The 14436-nt window shown below is 31.9% G+C and overlaps 2 protein-coding genes across 2 annotated transcripts; both read left to right on the top strand.

Moving 5' to 3' along the window:
* The first annotated feature begins 1755 nt into the window (after nt 1-1755).
* On the top strand, nt 1756-2886 carry LOC139515244 (uncharacterized). Its single transcript, XM_071304807.1, has one exon. The coding sequence runs from the start codon at nt 1756-1758 to the stop codon at nt 2884-2886; it is 1131 nt and encodes a 376-aa protein (XP_071160908.1).
* Nucleotides 2887-12089: 9203 nt separating this feature from the next.
* On the top strand, nt 12090-13757 carry LOC139515243 (uncharacterized). The gene has a single exon (XM_071304806.1). It carries the CDS (start codon nt 12090-12092, stop codon nt 13755-13757), a length of 1668 nt encoding a protein of 555 aa, XP_071160907.1.
* Nucleotides 13758-14436: the final 679 nt, after the last annotated feature.

Below are 14436 nucleotides of genomic sequence, written 5' to 3'. Positions count from 1 at the left end.
GTATTTCATTTATATATGAAAAGTCACTAGAGGATCTGACAAAACAAAATGTCTGTATGATGATAATAGGGTGATGATGGAGGGGGCAAAAATGTAATTTCAATCCCAAGTTCTTTTTATTTGGTGTAAGTGAGTCAAAAGATTCCAAAGTAACATTCAAACGCATTAGAATAAAATAAACTGAAAATGCCATGATAAAACTAAAATACAAAATACAAACAACAATACACAAAACACAGCATATAAAAACTAAAGACTGAGTAATCGTTACTTCATCAAATACCAGTGATGATCTCAGGTGCTCCACAAGGGGAAGCATATCTTGATCCAGATGTTTCACCCGTCATGTTGCACTTATAATTATGAACACTGTGACAAGACTAATTGGGTAGATCACATACGATAATTGAACACAATTATGTCAAATTTTTTCAATAAGTAGTTTGAAAATAGTACCACACATGTATATGTCTCTGATAAAATCGTATTGGACAAAGATATTTTTAAAAGAAATATTCACTAAAAGTGGTGTTTAAATTGACTATTGATATTTAAAATTTGGTGTAACTTGATACTGTCTTTTAATATTTCAGTAATGGAACTTAATTTAATTAACTTAAAATAAGATTTTATCGAATTTTTAAGACATACGAAGTGTAACATTGCAATATTATGTAAAGGCAAAGATCATTTTGATATTATGAAGAAAGATTAAAGTCATATAACATTTATATCAATAATTTGGCAAAATAACTGAATGTGACACTAGATTAATTTTCAAAAGAAGTTTTGTGACAAATACCATCGTATAAGCAATTGATATATTGACCCGTAAAATTCATAGATCAAGATGAACAAAGTATGACCATACTAATTTATATATATATATAATAATTTGTTATACATATATATATATATATATATATATATATATATATATATATATATATATATATATATATAGATATGTTAAGATATTATTTATTTTCAATTGTTTATATTTTGTTCCTCATAACTTTGGTCTAAAATATTGTCTGACATCGAAATATATATCTCCAACTAAAGCAATCGTTTTAATAAAAAAAAAACTTGTTAAAATATATGTTTCGATACAATGACAAATTTAGACAGCTTTTTGTAACTACCTCTTGTAAAGGTATTTACAAGTTAGTAATTATTATATAATTAAGGAAGCATGAATATGTAACCGAAAATGAAAATGGCTTATTCTGCATCAACCAAAAAGTCTCAGGACATTCTAACTTGTGGATTATGTGAAACAGATACAAAAATAAAAGTGAAATGCATGGACTGTGATCTTTATGGGTGCCCAAAATGTACAGATAAGTTACATGCCAAGTTTAAGAATGCCGATCTCCATGACATTGTAGCTTTAAAGGATCTTCATTCTCACATCGAGGATACCGATGTTACGTCGGAATTCAAACCTGTCAAATGTAAAGATCAGTGAAAACAACTGTGCTGTATGTACTGCATAACATGTGGAATTGTTGTTTGTCCCAAGTGCATAGAAAAAAACTCATCATCCACATTTGATGATGGAAATACAAACAGTTTGTCAAATAAAAGTTGACGAAATTAAAAAATTACAAGAGCAAGTTCACGATAATGTAAAAAAAAAATCATAAAAAAATAACTTTAATTGCAGAATCCGAGAAATTAAAGTCAAATGATGTAAAACGAAAGATATTGGAAGAGTAAAAACAAGCAAGAGAAGTCCAGTCACAATGTTTAATGCTACTTGAAGAACACAAAGAAAAGACCAAGAACAATTCCGAAAAAGTGTCAACGAAAGAATCTAAAGTGCTGGAAAAAGAAAAAGAAATTGAAATGTTCATGCAACATGTAGAAAATATACACAATTCCAAAAACACCGAAATTTTTTTTGAGGCTGTAAGTAGTTTGCGAACTAAATTAGAGTCATTTGAGCAGTCAACAATTCCAAAATCATTTAATATAATAACACAGCATTATATTCCTAATTATCAAATCCAGACTAATTCTAAAACAGTTGAAATTGAAATTCAATTTGAAATAAAAGCAAAATATGAACTAGACATACCTCATATAAGCAGCATAACTAGTGACAAGGATGGTAACGTTTGGATCACCGACGGGAGGAAACAAACACAGCAGCTTCAGATAAAAGAGGAAATTCAAATAATAAAAACGCTAGAAACGGACCTTGGCGACGCTGAAATTAGATGTTTGAATAAAGATGTCTATTTAGCATCTTCTAGTTTTCGCCAAATCTGTTATTTGGCCGCTGATGATAAACTTAAAGTTTTGAAAGATCTCTTTCCTTGTGAACCTTTCCCTATTCATGTTTCAGACAATGAAATCATTGTAGGAATGGATTGTAGCTCTGTGAACGATAAAACTGACATACCCATCATCATGAGATTGGGATTTAATGGAAAAATCAGACAATTGTATAAAAACCACGGGAGACAATTACTTACAAGAGATGTTGTATTATGCTGTACAACAATCACTGATGGAACTATCTGCTACATTGATAGTCATTACAACACAGGCAATATAGGAGATGTAGTGTGTATCGATAAAGATGGAACTATTCAATGGAAGTACAATGGAAATTCTTTGATAAATTCAAAAACACATTCTTTTACTCCTATTGAAGTTCTGAATACCGAGTCCAATAATTTATTAGTTTCGGATAAGAAACATCATGCTCTACATGTGCTCACAGCACAGGGAGAAATACTGACTATCTTTGATTTAACAATAATAGGAATAGAAGATCCAGGGGTTATGACAATTGATATTAATGGGATTTTATGGATACATAGCAAGGAAATGAACAGAGCAACGCTCAGTCATGTGAAATTCTCTGGTATCTGACGAAAAGCTTTATAAATACTGAAAACAAAGTTAAACGTATAATTCAAACATGAACATTCATAAAAATTTCCCTTTTGAAAATAGAGGCGAGTGCAACTGTAAATGAATATAAAGAAGGCATTACTAGTATTTAATGAAAAAAATGTATTGGAAACTTTTTTATCAGTCAATCATTAAAATATGCAAGGTGATAATGTTCTTAGCAAAGAAAGGATAATCTTGATTAAGAATGTTTAGTAACTGTGCTAAAATTTTATAGAACTTTCACACTAAAACGTATTTATTTTGCCACTCATGTTTAAAATCGCACAACTCTATAAAAACCATAGAAGGCAATTACTAACAAGAAATGTTGTACTCTTTGTACAATAATCACTCATCGCACTATCTGCTATATTGATAGTAATTTAAATGCAGGCTATTTAGGATATGTGGACTGTATCAATAGAGATGGAACTATTCAGTGGAAATACAATGGAAATTCCTAAATAAATTCAAATAAACTTTCTTTTACTTCTATCGAAGCTTTGAGTACAGAATAATTTAATAGTTCCGGATAAGACACATCATCCTTTATGACATGACCGTTATGGAATAACCGTTTCACATGATATCAGATATGTTTCTTATGTCGTAACTACAATCCCCTTCCCTTTTCACCACGAATGTGATCTACCGACTATTTACCGGGTTTGTATTAACATGAACAACACGACGAGTGCCATAAAATTAACTCATCATAGATACCAGGACTAAATTTAGTATATACGCCAGACGCGCGTTTCGTCTACAAAGACTCATCAGTGACGCTCGAATCCAAAAAAGTTAAAATGCCAAAATAAAGTACGAAGTTGAAGAGCATTGAGGACCAAAATTTCTTAAAGTTTTGCCAAATACAGCTAAGGTAATCTATACCTGAGGTAGAAAAGCCTTAGTTTTTCAAAATTTTCAAAAATTTGTAAACAGTAAATTTATAAATATAACCATATCAATGACAATTCATGCATATGCAAGGTCTGTTTACCCTTCCAGAGCACCTGGGATCACCCCCAGTTTTTGCTGGGGTTCGTGTCTTAGTCTTTAGTTTCCTATGTTGTGTCTTTTGTACTTTTATTTGTCTGTTTGTCTTTTTAACTTTTAGACACGGCGCTGTCAGTTTATTTTCGATTTATGGCTGTCCCTCTGGTATCTTTCGCTCTCTTTTATATATGCTCACAGTACAAGGAGTTACTGATTTGATTTAACAATATTTTCTTCGTAAGAAAATGCCTGTACCAAGTCATGAATATGACAGATCTTATCCTTTGGTTTTATGTGTTCGAGCTTTTGAGTTCAGTATTTTTGTGATTTTCCTTTTTTTGGTTGTGTTTATGTTATAAGAAATAGATCTGTATGTGGTTGTGTGTAGGGCAGCATTAGTATTGTATCAAGAGGAGATGATTGGGTACATTTAGTTTGCTTCCAGACACTTCCATCCTGTGATACTAGGTATTTGTCAAAGTGATATATACCACAAAATCTCCTACCAATCATTTTCTATATGATTATGAATATACTAACCATACAATTCAATACTAAATCTTAGCAAAATATCCCTTAGATTGATAAGAGCTATATGTAAAAATGTCATTTACATTTTTTTGAAGCCTTATAGTCTTACTTTCATTTGGAAAAGTAGGTTAACCAGCGGAAAACCCATGCTAGTTAACAACCTAATCAGATTTTTTTAGCTCCAACAAATGGTTGAAATCTCAACAGAAAGGTAATTGGGACTTTCTTTTTTTGATGTTTTAGTTGTAGTTATAAAGTAAATGGTAGGTCAACCAGAGCAATTCCCACATATATAGGGTTATGGTTTTTTTTTTTTCGCAGAATACAGAGACTTTAGATATATTTGTGCAATATCTTAGTAAAATAACAATACTCAGGTTAATTATATGTCATCTCGAAAACAGTTTATGTGTTATTACACAATAGCAAAGTAATTAGTTATCAAAGGTACCAGTCTTATAATTTGATACGCCAGACGCGCGTGTCGTCTACATAAAACTCATCAGTGACGCTCAGATCAAAATAGTTAGAAATCCAAACAATTACAACAAACAAAAGAAAATATATTTGCAGTTTAACCTCTATGGTCTGTTGGAAGTGAGCCGTGAGTAAAGACGATTATGGAGGGAATCAAGAGCCATATCAACTGACAACTTTTGCTCATAAAAAGTAAAATCTTAAAAATACCGAACTGTCCGAGGAAAATTCAAAACTACACGACCATAATCAAATTGCAATATCAAAAGCTCCAACACATCAAACGAATGGATAATTACTGTCATTTCCTGACTTGTTACAGGTATTTTCTTATGTAGAAAATGGTGGATTAAACTTAGTTTTATAGCTAGCTTAACCTCTCACTTGTATGACAGACGATGCGCGAACAAAACAAACAGGCATGATTGGTAAATATGTCTAAAATAGGGATACAGCAGAAAAGACTGGCATTAAAAATTATTTGCTTTTTTTCAACATGATGAAAACATGCAAAATGCAAAAACTAGTGAGTGAATAGTGTTTTCTTTATTAAAAATATTCTCCACATATATTGATTGTGATTTATGTATTTCCGAAATGCATCAGATGAAATTATGTAATTCTATGAGCACCTTTCACAACTGTAGAACTGTTGTATCATAATAACATTAAGAAAATGATCAGGAAGATATGTAAAGTTTCATGTGCTCATCTTGAAATTGACAATGAGGGTCGGTTGAAAACAAAATTTTACGACAAAAGAGATAATTTCAGCCTCCGAATTGTGAACTTTCCATTTTTATGTAGCAATATTCAAGCCGCACCTGCATACAGAGTATATATTCACATATTACCGACTTTTGAATCCGGAATTAATATTTCCTAACAGGTTACCTTCTCTATGGTAGGACATCCTAGTACTCGGTCAAGCAAGAGCAATGTAAATAAGTAAACTCAAGATTTTAATCGGTACATTTTTTAGAGAAAGTTAACTGTTTAAATGCTTTCTATGCCTGACTAAATCCAGTAAATTTCCCCTTAATTTCACTGATCATATATTTGATTTTACTTTTTTGTTGTTGCTCATAATTGACCGAGTACCAGGATGTCCTACTACATGATAGGTAACCTGTCGAATAATTGTAAAACCTGGAGTTTAAAGTTAGTAATATGAAATTGGTTTGTATTTCACATCATGATTTCCTTACTAGAGGGTTGCACTTCTGTGTTGACTTGAGTTATCATTGATATGTTCATAATTATAAATTACCTGTTAACAAAATTTAGAATTTTTGAAAAACTAAGGCTTTTCTACCTCAGGAATAAATTACCTTAGCTGTATTCGGCAAAACTTTTAGGAATTTGTGGTCCTCAATGCTCTTCTGCTTCGTACTTAATTGGCCTTTTAATCATTTTTTGATTCGAGCGTCACTGTTGAGTCTTTTATAGACGAAACGCGCGTCTGATGTAAATATAAAATTTTAATCCTGGTATCTATGATGAGTTTATTTGCTGCTCACAAGGAAGCTGTTAAACCAAAAGTTCCAAATGACGAAGTTGAATTCACCCCTTTGTAATCTTTATGGACGCCATCTCGATATTCTTATAGAATATCCGTTTCACAGATGATAACGGATAGTATCGAATTCATAACAGTGTGGCTATGGACATTGATTGGCGCACTTTAATATCCCATTGACTGGGACAGATTAGGTGAACGTTCGTCTATAACGCCCATTGCTCACGACGTCCTTAATATAAACATTTAAACCGTGGGGTCACCAAAGGTTCTCAACGCCTATATAAAATAATTCGAAATACTAATCAGGAATTTGTGTTTTGATTTATATTGATTAATTAAACGTCCTTTACTTGTGTTTTTGTTATGTTTCGACAATCAATTTTCATAATAAGATATCGCAAAGCCATGTTCTTTCAGAAAAAAGAATGACTTACTGAATGCATGTATTGATTGATTATCTTTTTCGGATTTAACTATTGCGATTGTCGAGTTATGTAATCTTTTAACTTTTATCTGGTCTAATTATATTTTAGAACGAATGCATAATCCACTTTCAAAAGTTGTGCAAATACGAAACATAAAGACAAAATATACTTCTGCCCTGTCTTTTTCGTACTTGAAAGTTATTGGATAGTAAGAAAGCTATTTGGATTAAACCTTGTGAAATTTGCATGCATTTACGTTATTGTATTGGCAAAATGTATCATTTGGTGTATATAGGAAACTTAAACCGTTCTGCTATACTGCTACTATACTTGTGAAAAACACTTGGCAACAGAAACGCATTCATCTTATCTATATAAAAAAATCGATCCAATTTACATAGAAATGGACGTCTTCGTGCATTTGTGATCGCAAATAAAATATGTTCCGGACCTTATGAGTATTTGGACCATACGTGTATGGTTGGACCATATTAGTATACCCTTATGGTCATGATATATGCGTATGGTCCAAATACTCATATGGTCCGGAACACATACATGATATTCTGTGCTTTGTCGGTCGTCTATTAATTTTTTTCTTTTGTTGATGGATTTGACGTCTTTCTGTGAGTGATTATTTGTTCATGACTTAAAACTTACTTGCAAATAATTTAAAAACAAGACTTGATTTATAAAAATGTCCAAACCAACCATGATTTTTTTTAAACATACATCACATCCATTGCAAAAGGCTAAAATTCGCCAGGTCTTTAATTTCAACTAAGTGAGTTGACTAAATTAATGTTGCGGACCATTTTCCAATTTCCATGCGGTATCCCTATTTTTTTTCTCGCTCATCTTTTATGTTTGTTTTTTTCATCCCAAGACCTCTTGGAGCTTTCATTCTATAAAGTGTGTATTTTGCTAATGGTCGAAGGCCATACGGGGACCTATAGCTTGATAACGCCTGTTGGTCCCTGGAAAGAATGTGTCTGATTGCCTATCACACTTCATATTCTTATTTTAACATGCAGTTCTATGATAAGAATGAAAATTGAATTGTCATTGAGACAAAAACCCAACCAAAGAGCAAAAAAAAAAGAAAAAAAAAGCCCAAGGCAACATGTAGATCTTTCGTATCAAGGGAATTGCTATAAATATATTTATTTCAGGTTAATAGTATTAGGCCATACTCAAGTTATAAAATAGATCTTGTCGTCAACTTTTGCAACCAGCTTCTATGTTTCTATAATGCACTGTTCATCTTTTTTGGGCTTCGACTTTTCCATTGGACAGACAATTTTGTTTTCGACTGTTTTAAAAAGATGCATTTTTTTTACAAAATCATACAAGGAGTCCCTGGCCTTTGGTAGTGTTGTATGTTAATTAATTAATGTTTGTTTATTTATTTGTTTAGGAATTAAATAAGTATGACGTACATTTTCACTGAACTAGGACACTTTGTATAATAGTTTTTCGATATCGCTCGGGCAAACATAATCACGAATATAATGCCTACCCTTGTTAAAACTACAAAAAGTATAGTTTGCATCAATTATTTCTTGAACCTACCATTTTTTTGTCTGTGTTGGATTTGTGTGGCATTGAAAAAACGGGTATAAACTACACAGTGCAGCTTTCAACAAGAATACAAGATTTATTGATTTTCAAAATGCGACCAAAATTAAAAATTTGCTCGCAGCGGAAAAAATTCAACAGTTTGATTTTCATCGAAATAAAATAATTGTTATGATTTACACACCGTTACTTTTTCCAATATAAATATTCGAACTATTTTGTTTGTTGCTTCCTTTATAAATTTACATCATTTTTAAAAAGACCACGCGTCTTCGATATTTAGAAGACTATAAAAGCGATGTTCATTATCTTTCTTCTGCTGTAAGTTTAATTTAGTTATTTTGTGTCATAATTGCCATCTCGTATGTTTTAAATTTGAATAAAGAAGATTCAGGTTGTCTTATACGTCAATGATACACACACAAAAAAAAAACGATAACAAATGAAATAAGGTGCAACATTCATTCTCCATGAAAAGAATACATCACATGGATGTAATTTTTGTAAGAAAAATACCAATTTCGTGAGAAGTTGTGTGTTGGACTTGAAGAGCCAAGGCAAACTGACAAATATCTGAATGAACGAATCGATTTATGGTATATAAAAAAAAACAAAGCCCACATGGTTAGCATTAAATAAATAGAAGGCCACTCTTAAATGATCACAACGTAGAAGTTTTTGTTCTCTTAATCAATAAGATATTTTCTGAAATAACGCGGGTCCCTATTAACTTAAAAGTTTTTTTGGTTTTTTTTACCATGAATAAACTTTTTTTTATTATTATTATTTATTGATATCAGCTCTGGACATTAATATTCTTAAAAGTGAAACTGTTGTAAGTGATGGTATAACAATTATTTAAAATAAATTCCTTAAATGATATGTGAAAAGAAAGATTCATTTTATGTATCAAAATGTGTAACAAATGATTATTTAAATCCCCACTTGAAAGCCTCCGATAGACTGAGTGAGCATAAAATCATCGCCCACGACAAACAAGTTAAAGGTAAACTTTTCAGTACAATTACTAATAAACGTTTTACTGTCGACCACACTGTTATGAATTTCGTTCTATGTGTCTCATTTTGTTATTATAAACCTAATCCCTTTTCACGAATATGACCGACCGAATTAGACTATTTACTGGGTGTGTACTAACATGAGCAACACGACGGGTGCAAAAAAATGTGGAGCAAGATCTGCTTATCTTTCAGGAGTACCTGATACCCCCCTCCCCCCGTTTTCGGTAGGGTTCGAGTTGCTTAGGTAGCAATACACATTTAGAAGTTTAGTTTCGCATTATGGCCATGGTGATTTTTTCAAAGATGAAAGTTTTTGTACAAAAAAATTGATTTTTAGATAATTGAATAATAATATAGCCTTCTTAGTGGGTTTATATGAACATTTAAATTGTTTTATCATGTTTTATAGGCCATTTATCTGGTTGACAGTCCGTATTTTCCTATCCGTACCGCCCATAGGTCCATAAATCAGTGTAGTGTTTGTCAACAAAGATTTTGCGCTCGATCTTTTCAATTCAATTTTATGGAAAAACGAGCAGAAATGCATAGGAATTTTTTGGGACCACTTGATAGATATAAACCTATGGTTTCAGGAAAGGTATCACTGTAATTGATTGAAATTTTCCTTTGGACCAAATGTTGGAGACTTTTGTGACATGTTCACCCCCCTTTTTTGATATATTTTGTATCAAAGAAATGCAGATTGTTGCCATGGCTACATCCAAAAGGGATTACATTTCACCATTATGACCATAAGAAATCAGATCTATGGAAGATTTTCTTTCTATAAATATATACATGCATAACACAAATATTAAGTCTTATTTGTTAGACAGGAGGGGAAAGAGGGTGTTTAAAAATTATGAATGTCAATTTTAAGTTTTTTTCCTAACTGTGTATTGCTACCTTAGTCACTGATGAGTCTTATGTAGACGAAACGCGCGTCTGGCGTATTAAATTATAATCCTGGTACCTTGGATAGCTAATAAGTCTCTTTTTTCTATGTTGTGTTTTGTGTATTGTTTGGTTGGTTTTTTTTTCATTATAGAGCGGACACAATGTGTTACAGACGGACGGACGGATGGTCGGACAGAATAATCACTTTAGGATGTCCGTCATTTGGCAGAGTTCTAATTATGGGAAACCAATCACCATTGAAGAGCAGTAATACGTAGTTGTGTCATACAATCGTTTTAGCCGTAATCATCTTTGTAGATATTGTACTGTTGATAATTTTTGTTATCATTATTTCCTATATCCCCTGTCAGAATTTGCAAATAGTTTCGATCGTTTGATATCGCGGTAGAGCTTTGCTGATCTTTTTTCCGTTAAGAGTTATTATCTATCTATAGTATAGGTTGCACTTTGTAAATACAGCTGTTTCTCAAGCCACGCCTCATTATGAAAGATCTTTAATTTTCATAGATATTTTGTGTTGTTTACGTACTAGTTCCCAGATATTATCTCTATGTTTCATCTCATAGAGACATAATTTGGAAATGTTACCAGTATAAAAACACATAGTAGTGGTGAAAATTCAAATATGAGAAAGGCCCACAGTGGAGATAGGGGTATCATAGAATTTTAGTAAAAATTTAAGCACTTGGACGTTCAGGGCATATAAATGTTGAAAATATGCCCCACATCCTTATGTATTGACCTTTGAATAAAAATGTAGTGCATATAGATATTCCGTTCTAAGATATATTTTCTTACGAGACTTTATTTGCAATGGGGGTTCCTATGGGAAATTACAATATCTATATTTACAGATGTGCAATTTATGACACTTATCGATATAGTAGACAATAACTGCTTAGTCTAGTTTTCTATGTTCTGTTATTTTTCTGTTTTTATTTTCTTTATCAGTCATGTCGTTGTAACTTTATTTTCGACTTAAAGTTTGAATGTCCCTATGGTATCTTTCGCCTTTCTTTTTCTCCTTTATTTGGAAAAACTCTTTTGGTATTTTTGTAGAACCTGGACAAAGGAAGATGTTGACTTTAGAGCAGTTTTAATCAGACATATGACTTTTTCTTTTATGGTTTTCAAGTGATAAGACGATTTATGTTACCCTTTTTAATTTTGGTTCGTTGGCAGAAATTAAGCACAAAACATTAAGTTATTTTAAAGGTCAAGGGATAACATAATGTTTCTTAAATGCTGTAGCTACAGTGGACATTGGAGGTATTAGATTGTCTTTCTGGCATTGATCTATGAATGATTCATGTTTTGGCGTAAATTGTTAATTTAAAGAAAAAAATCCACATTTGACAGACAACGATAACGGACGCTCATTGATGACGTACCATACATGATTTTAAATTATTAAAGTAACCAAGTCACAACAGTCCCCACTTGAGTGTGCTCTTCAGTAATCAAATCAGATTACAAGCATAAGATTACTTTATGTTGCATAAGATAAACCTTTACAATAATTGTCTTTTGAGTATTATCTCATATGATACTTAAATCATGTTACAACCCCACACTATCTCTCGAACTTATGATAGATAAGTTCCGGAACGATAATACTATTTCCGTCACATTTTCTAAAAATGATTATTTGACAATTAAAAGTTACATGAGAATGTATGAAGATATAAACACATAAATTTTGTATGAACAATGGCGTATTCTGGATCAATTAAAAAGTCTCAGGACATTCTAGCTTGTGGATTATGTGAAACAGATACAAAAATAAAAGTGAAATGCATGGACTGCGATCTTTATATGTGCCAAAAATGTACAGATAAGGTACATGCCAAGTTCAAAAATGCTGATCTCCATGACATTGTGGCTTTGAAGGACATTCATTCTCATACTGATGACAGTGATGCAGAGTCTGACTTTAAACCAGTTAAATGTAAAGATCATAGAAAACAATTGTGCTGTATGTTCTGCATAACATGTTATTTATTAGTGTGTCCCATGTGCATAGCAAAAACTCACCATTTACATCAAATGGAAGAAATACAACAGTTTTGTCAAAAGAAAGTTGAAATAATGAAAAAAGTGCAAATTCAGACAAATTCAAAAATGGAAAAGTTAATAGAAAATTCAAACATAATGGCAGAAATTGAGAAATCAAGGTCTTTTGAAATAGAGCAAAATATATTAAGAGAGGAAACACAAGCCAAGGAAGTTCAGTCAAAATGTTTGAGGTTACTAAAAGAACATAAAGAAAAGACAGAAACACATTCTGAACTGATGTCAAGGAAAGAATTGGAAATTTTACAAGATAAAAATGATATCATAACAGTTATACAACAAGTAGAAAATGAATACAAATTACGAAATACAGAACAGTTCCTTGCGGCTGTAAGACATATGCATTCAAAATTGGATTCTATTGACAAGTCGACTAGTCAAAAATCGTTGAATATAAAAATACAGCAATATATTCCTAATTATAAAATTCAAACTGAATCTAAAACAATTGAAAAGGAAATAAACTTTAAAATAATGGCAAAATATGAACTGGACATGTCACAATTAAGCAGTATAACAAGTGATGAGGATGGAAATATCTGGATCACTGACGGGAGGAAGCAAATACGAAAACTGCAGGTAAAAGAAGAAAGAATTAAAACAATAAAATCAATAAAAACAGACCATGGCAACTCCGAAATAAGTTGTTTGAATAAAGACATTTTCCTCGCATCTTCTGCTTTTCGACAAATCTGTCATTTGGCTGCCGATGATGGGATAAAAGTTCTGAAAGATCTTTCTCCTAGTATACCGTATACTATTCATGTTACAGACCTTGGAATCGTTGTTGGAATGGATTGTAGCTCTGTGAAAGACTCAATAGATATACCCATCATCATGACATTGGGATTTGATGGAAACATCATAAAGGTCTACACTAATCGTGAGAATCAATTACTTACAAGAGATGTTGTACTATGCTGTACAACAACCGATGATGGGGATATCTGCTACATTGACAGTACCTATTTGAGAGGCTATAAAGGAGATGTAGTGTTCATCAGTAGAGATGGAATAATTCAATGGAAATATATTGGAAACGCCTTGATTCATTCAACTGAACATCCTTTTACTCCTATTGAAGTGTTAAAAACGAAATCCGATAATTTTGTAGTTTCAGATATGTATCAAAATTCTTTCCATATTCTCACAGCACAGGGGAGATTGCTGACTATTTTAAATTTAACATTAATAGGAATAGAAAAGCCTGGGCTGATGACAATAGGTCTCAATGGGATTTTATGGATTAGTAGCACGGAACATACCAAAGAAATACTGCGTTCTGTAAAATTCTCTGGATTCTAACAGTAGAGTCGCTTTTTCCAGTCTTGAAAACAATGTTACGAGTATCATTTTATCAAGAACATTCACAGAAAATTTTGTTAAAAGTGTAGATAGACAGATAGATATAGTTTATTTGAAAAACACTGCATATAAACACTTTATCAACAGTTATTTGCCAATGAAAAACAATGACTTGGCTTCTGAAACAAGTATTGTCGATGAAATTAGATGTAAGTTATTGTATTTTGCACTAATGACATTATATGCGAGTGACTAAAACGTTTCTTGTAAAATCCTGTTCTAACTACACATGCGCTCCTGCACTGTAAGGTGTAGTATTATCCAAAGTAGTGATTTTGAAATTTTATTGTAGAATATGAAGAACAGAATGAATTATTGATTAACATTTTAAGTACTATGAGCTCGCTTTAAGAAATTGTAAGACCCAACATCTCCTGTCATTCATTCCGAATATGATATGCTAATAATACTAGTGTTTTTAATACCACATATATTATCCCATTATTTTTTAGGATTTCAAGGAGTCGAATATCATGATTTTTAAAAGCCTTATAAGGCTTGTCATAATTGAATGAATTATGTCAGCCAGTAAATAACACTGATTATGATAAATATTTCGTCTTCTACAGCTATAAGATGTGCTATGAGTGTCAATAAGACAAGAGATATCAAATTGCAT

This window comes from Mytilus edulis, chromosome 3 (genome assembly GCF_963676685.1).
Source record: "Mytilus edulis chromosome 3, xbMytEdul2.2, whole genome shotgun sequence".
NCBI classification, from domain to species: Eukaryota; Metazoa; Mollusca; class Bivalvia; order Mytilida; family Mytilidae; genus Mytilus; species Mytilus edulis.
The sequence above is the reverse complement of the archived record's forward strand: the minus strand, read 5'-3'. Positions and strand labels throughout refer to the sequence as shown.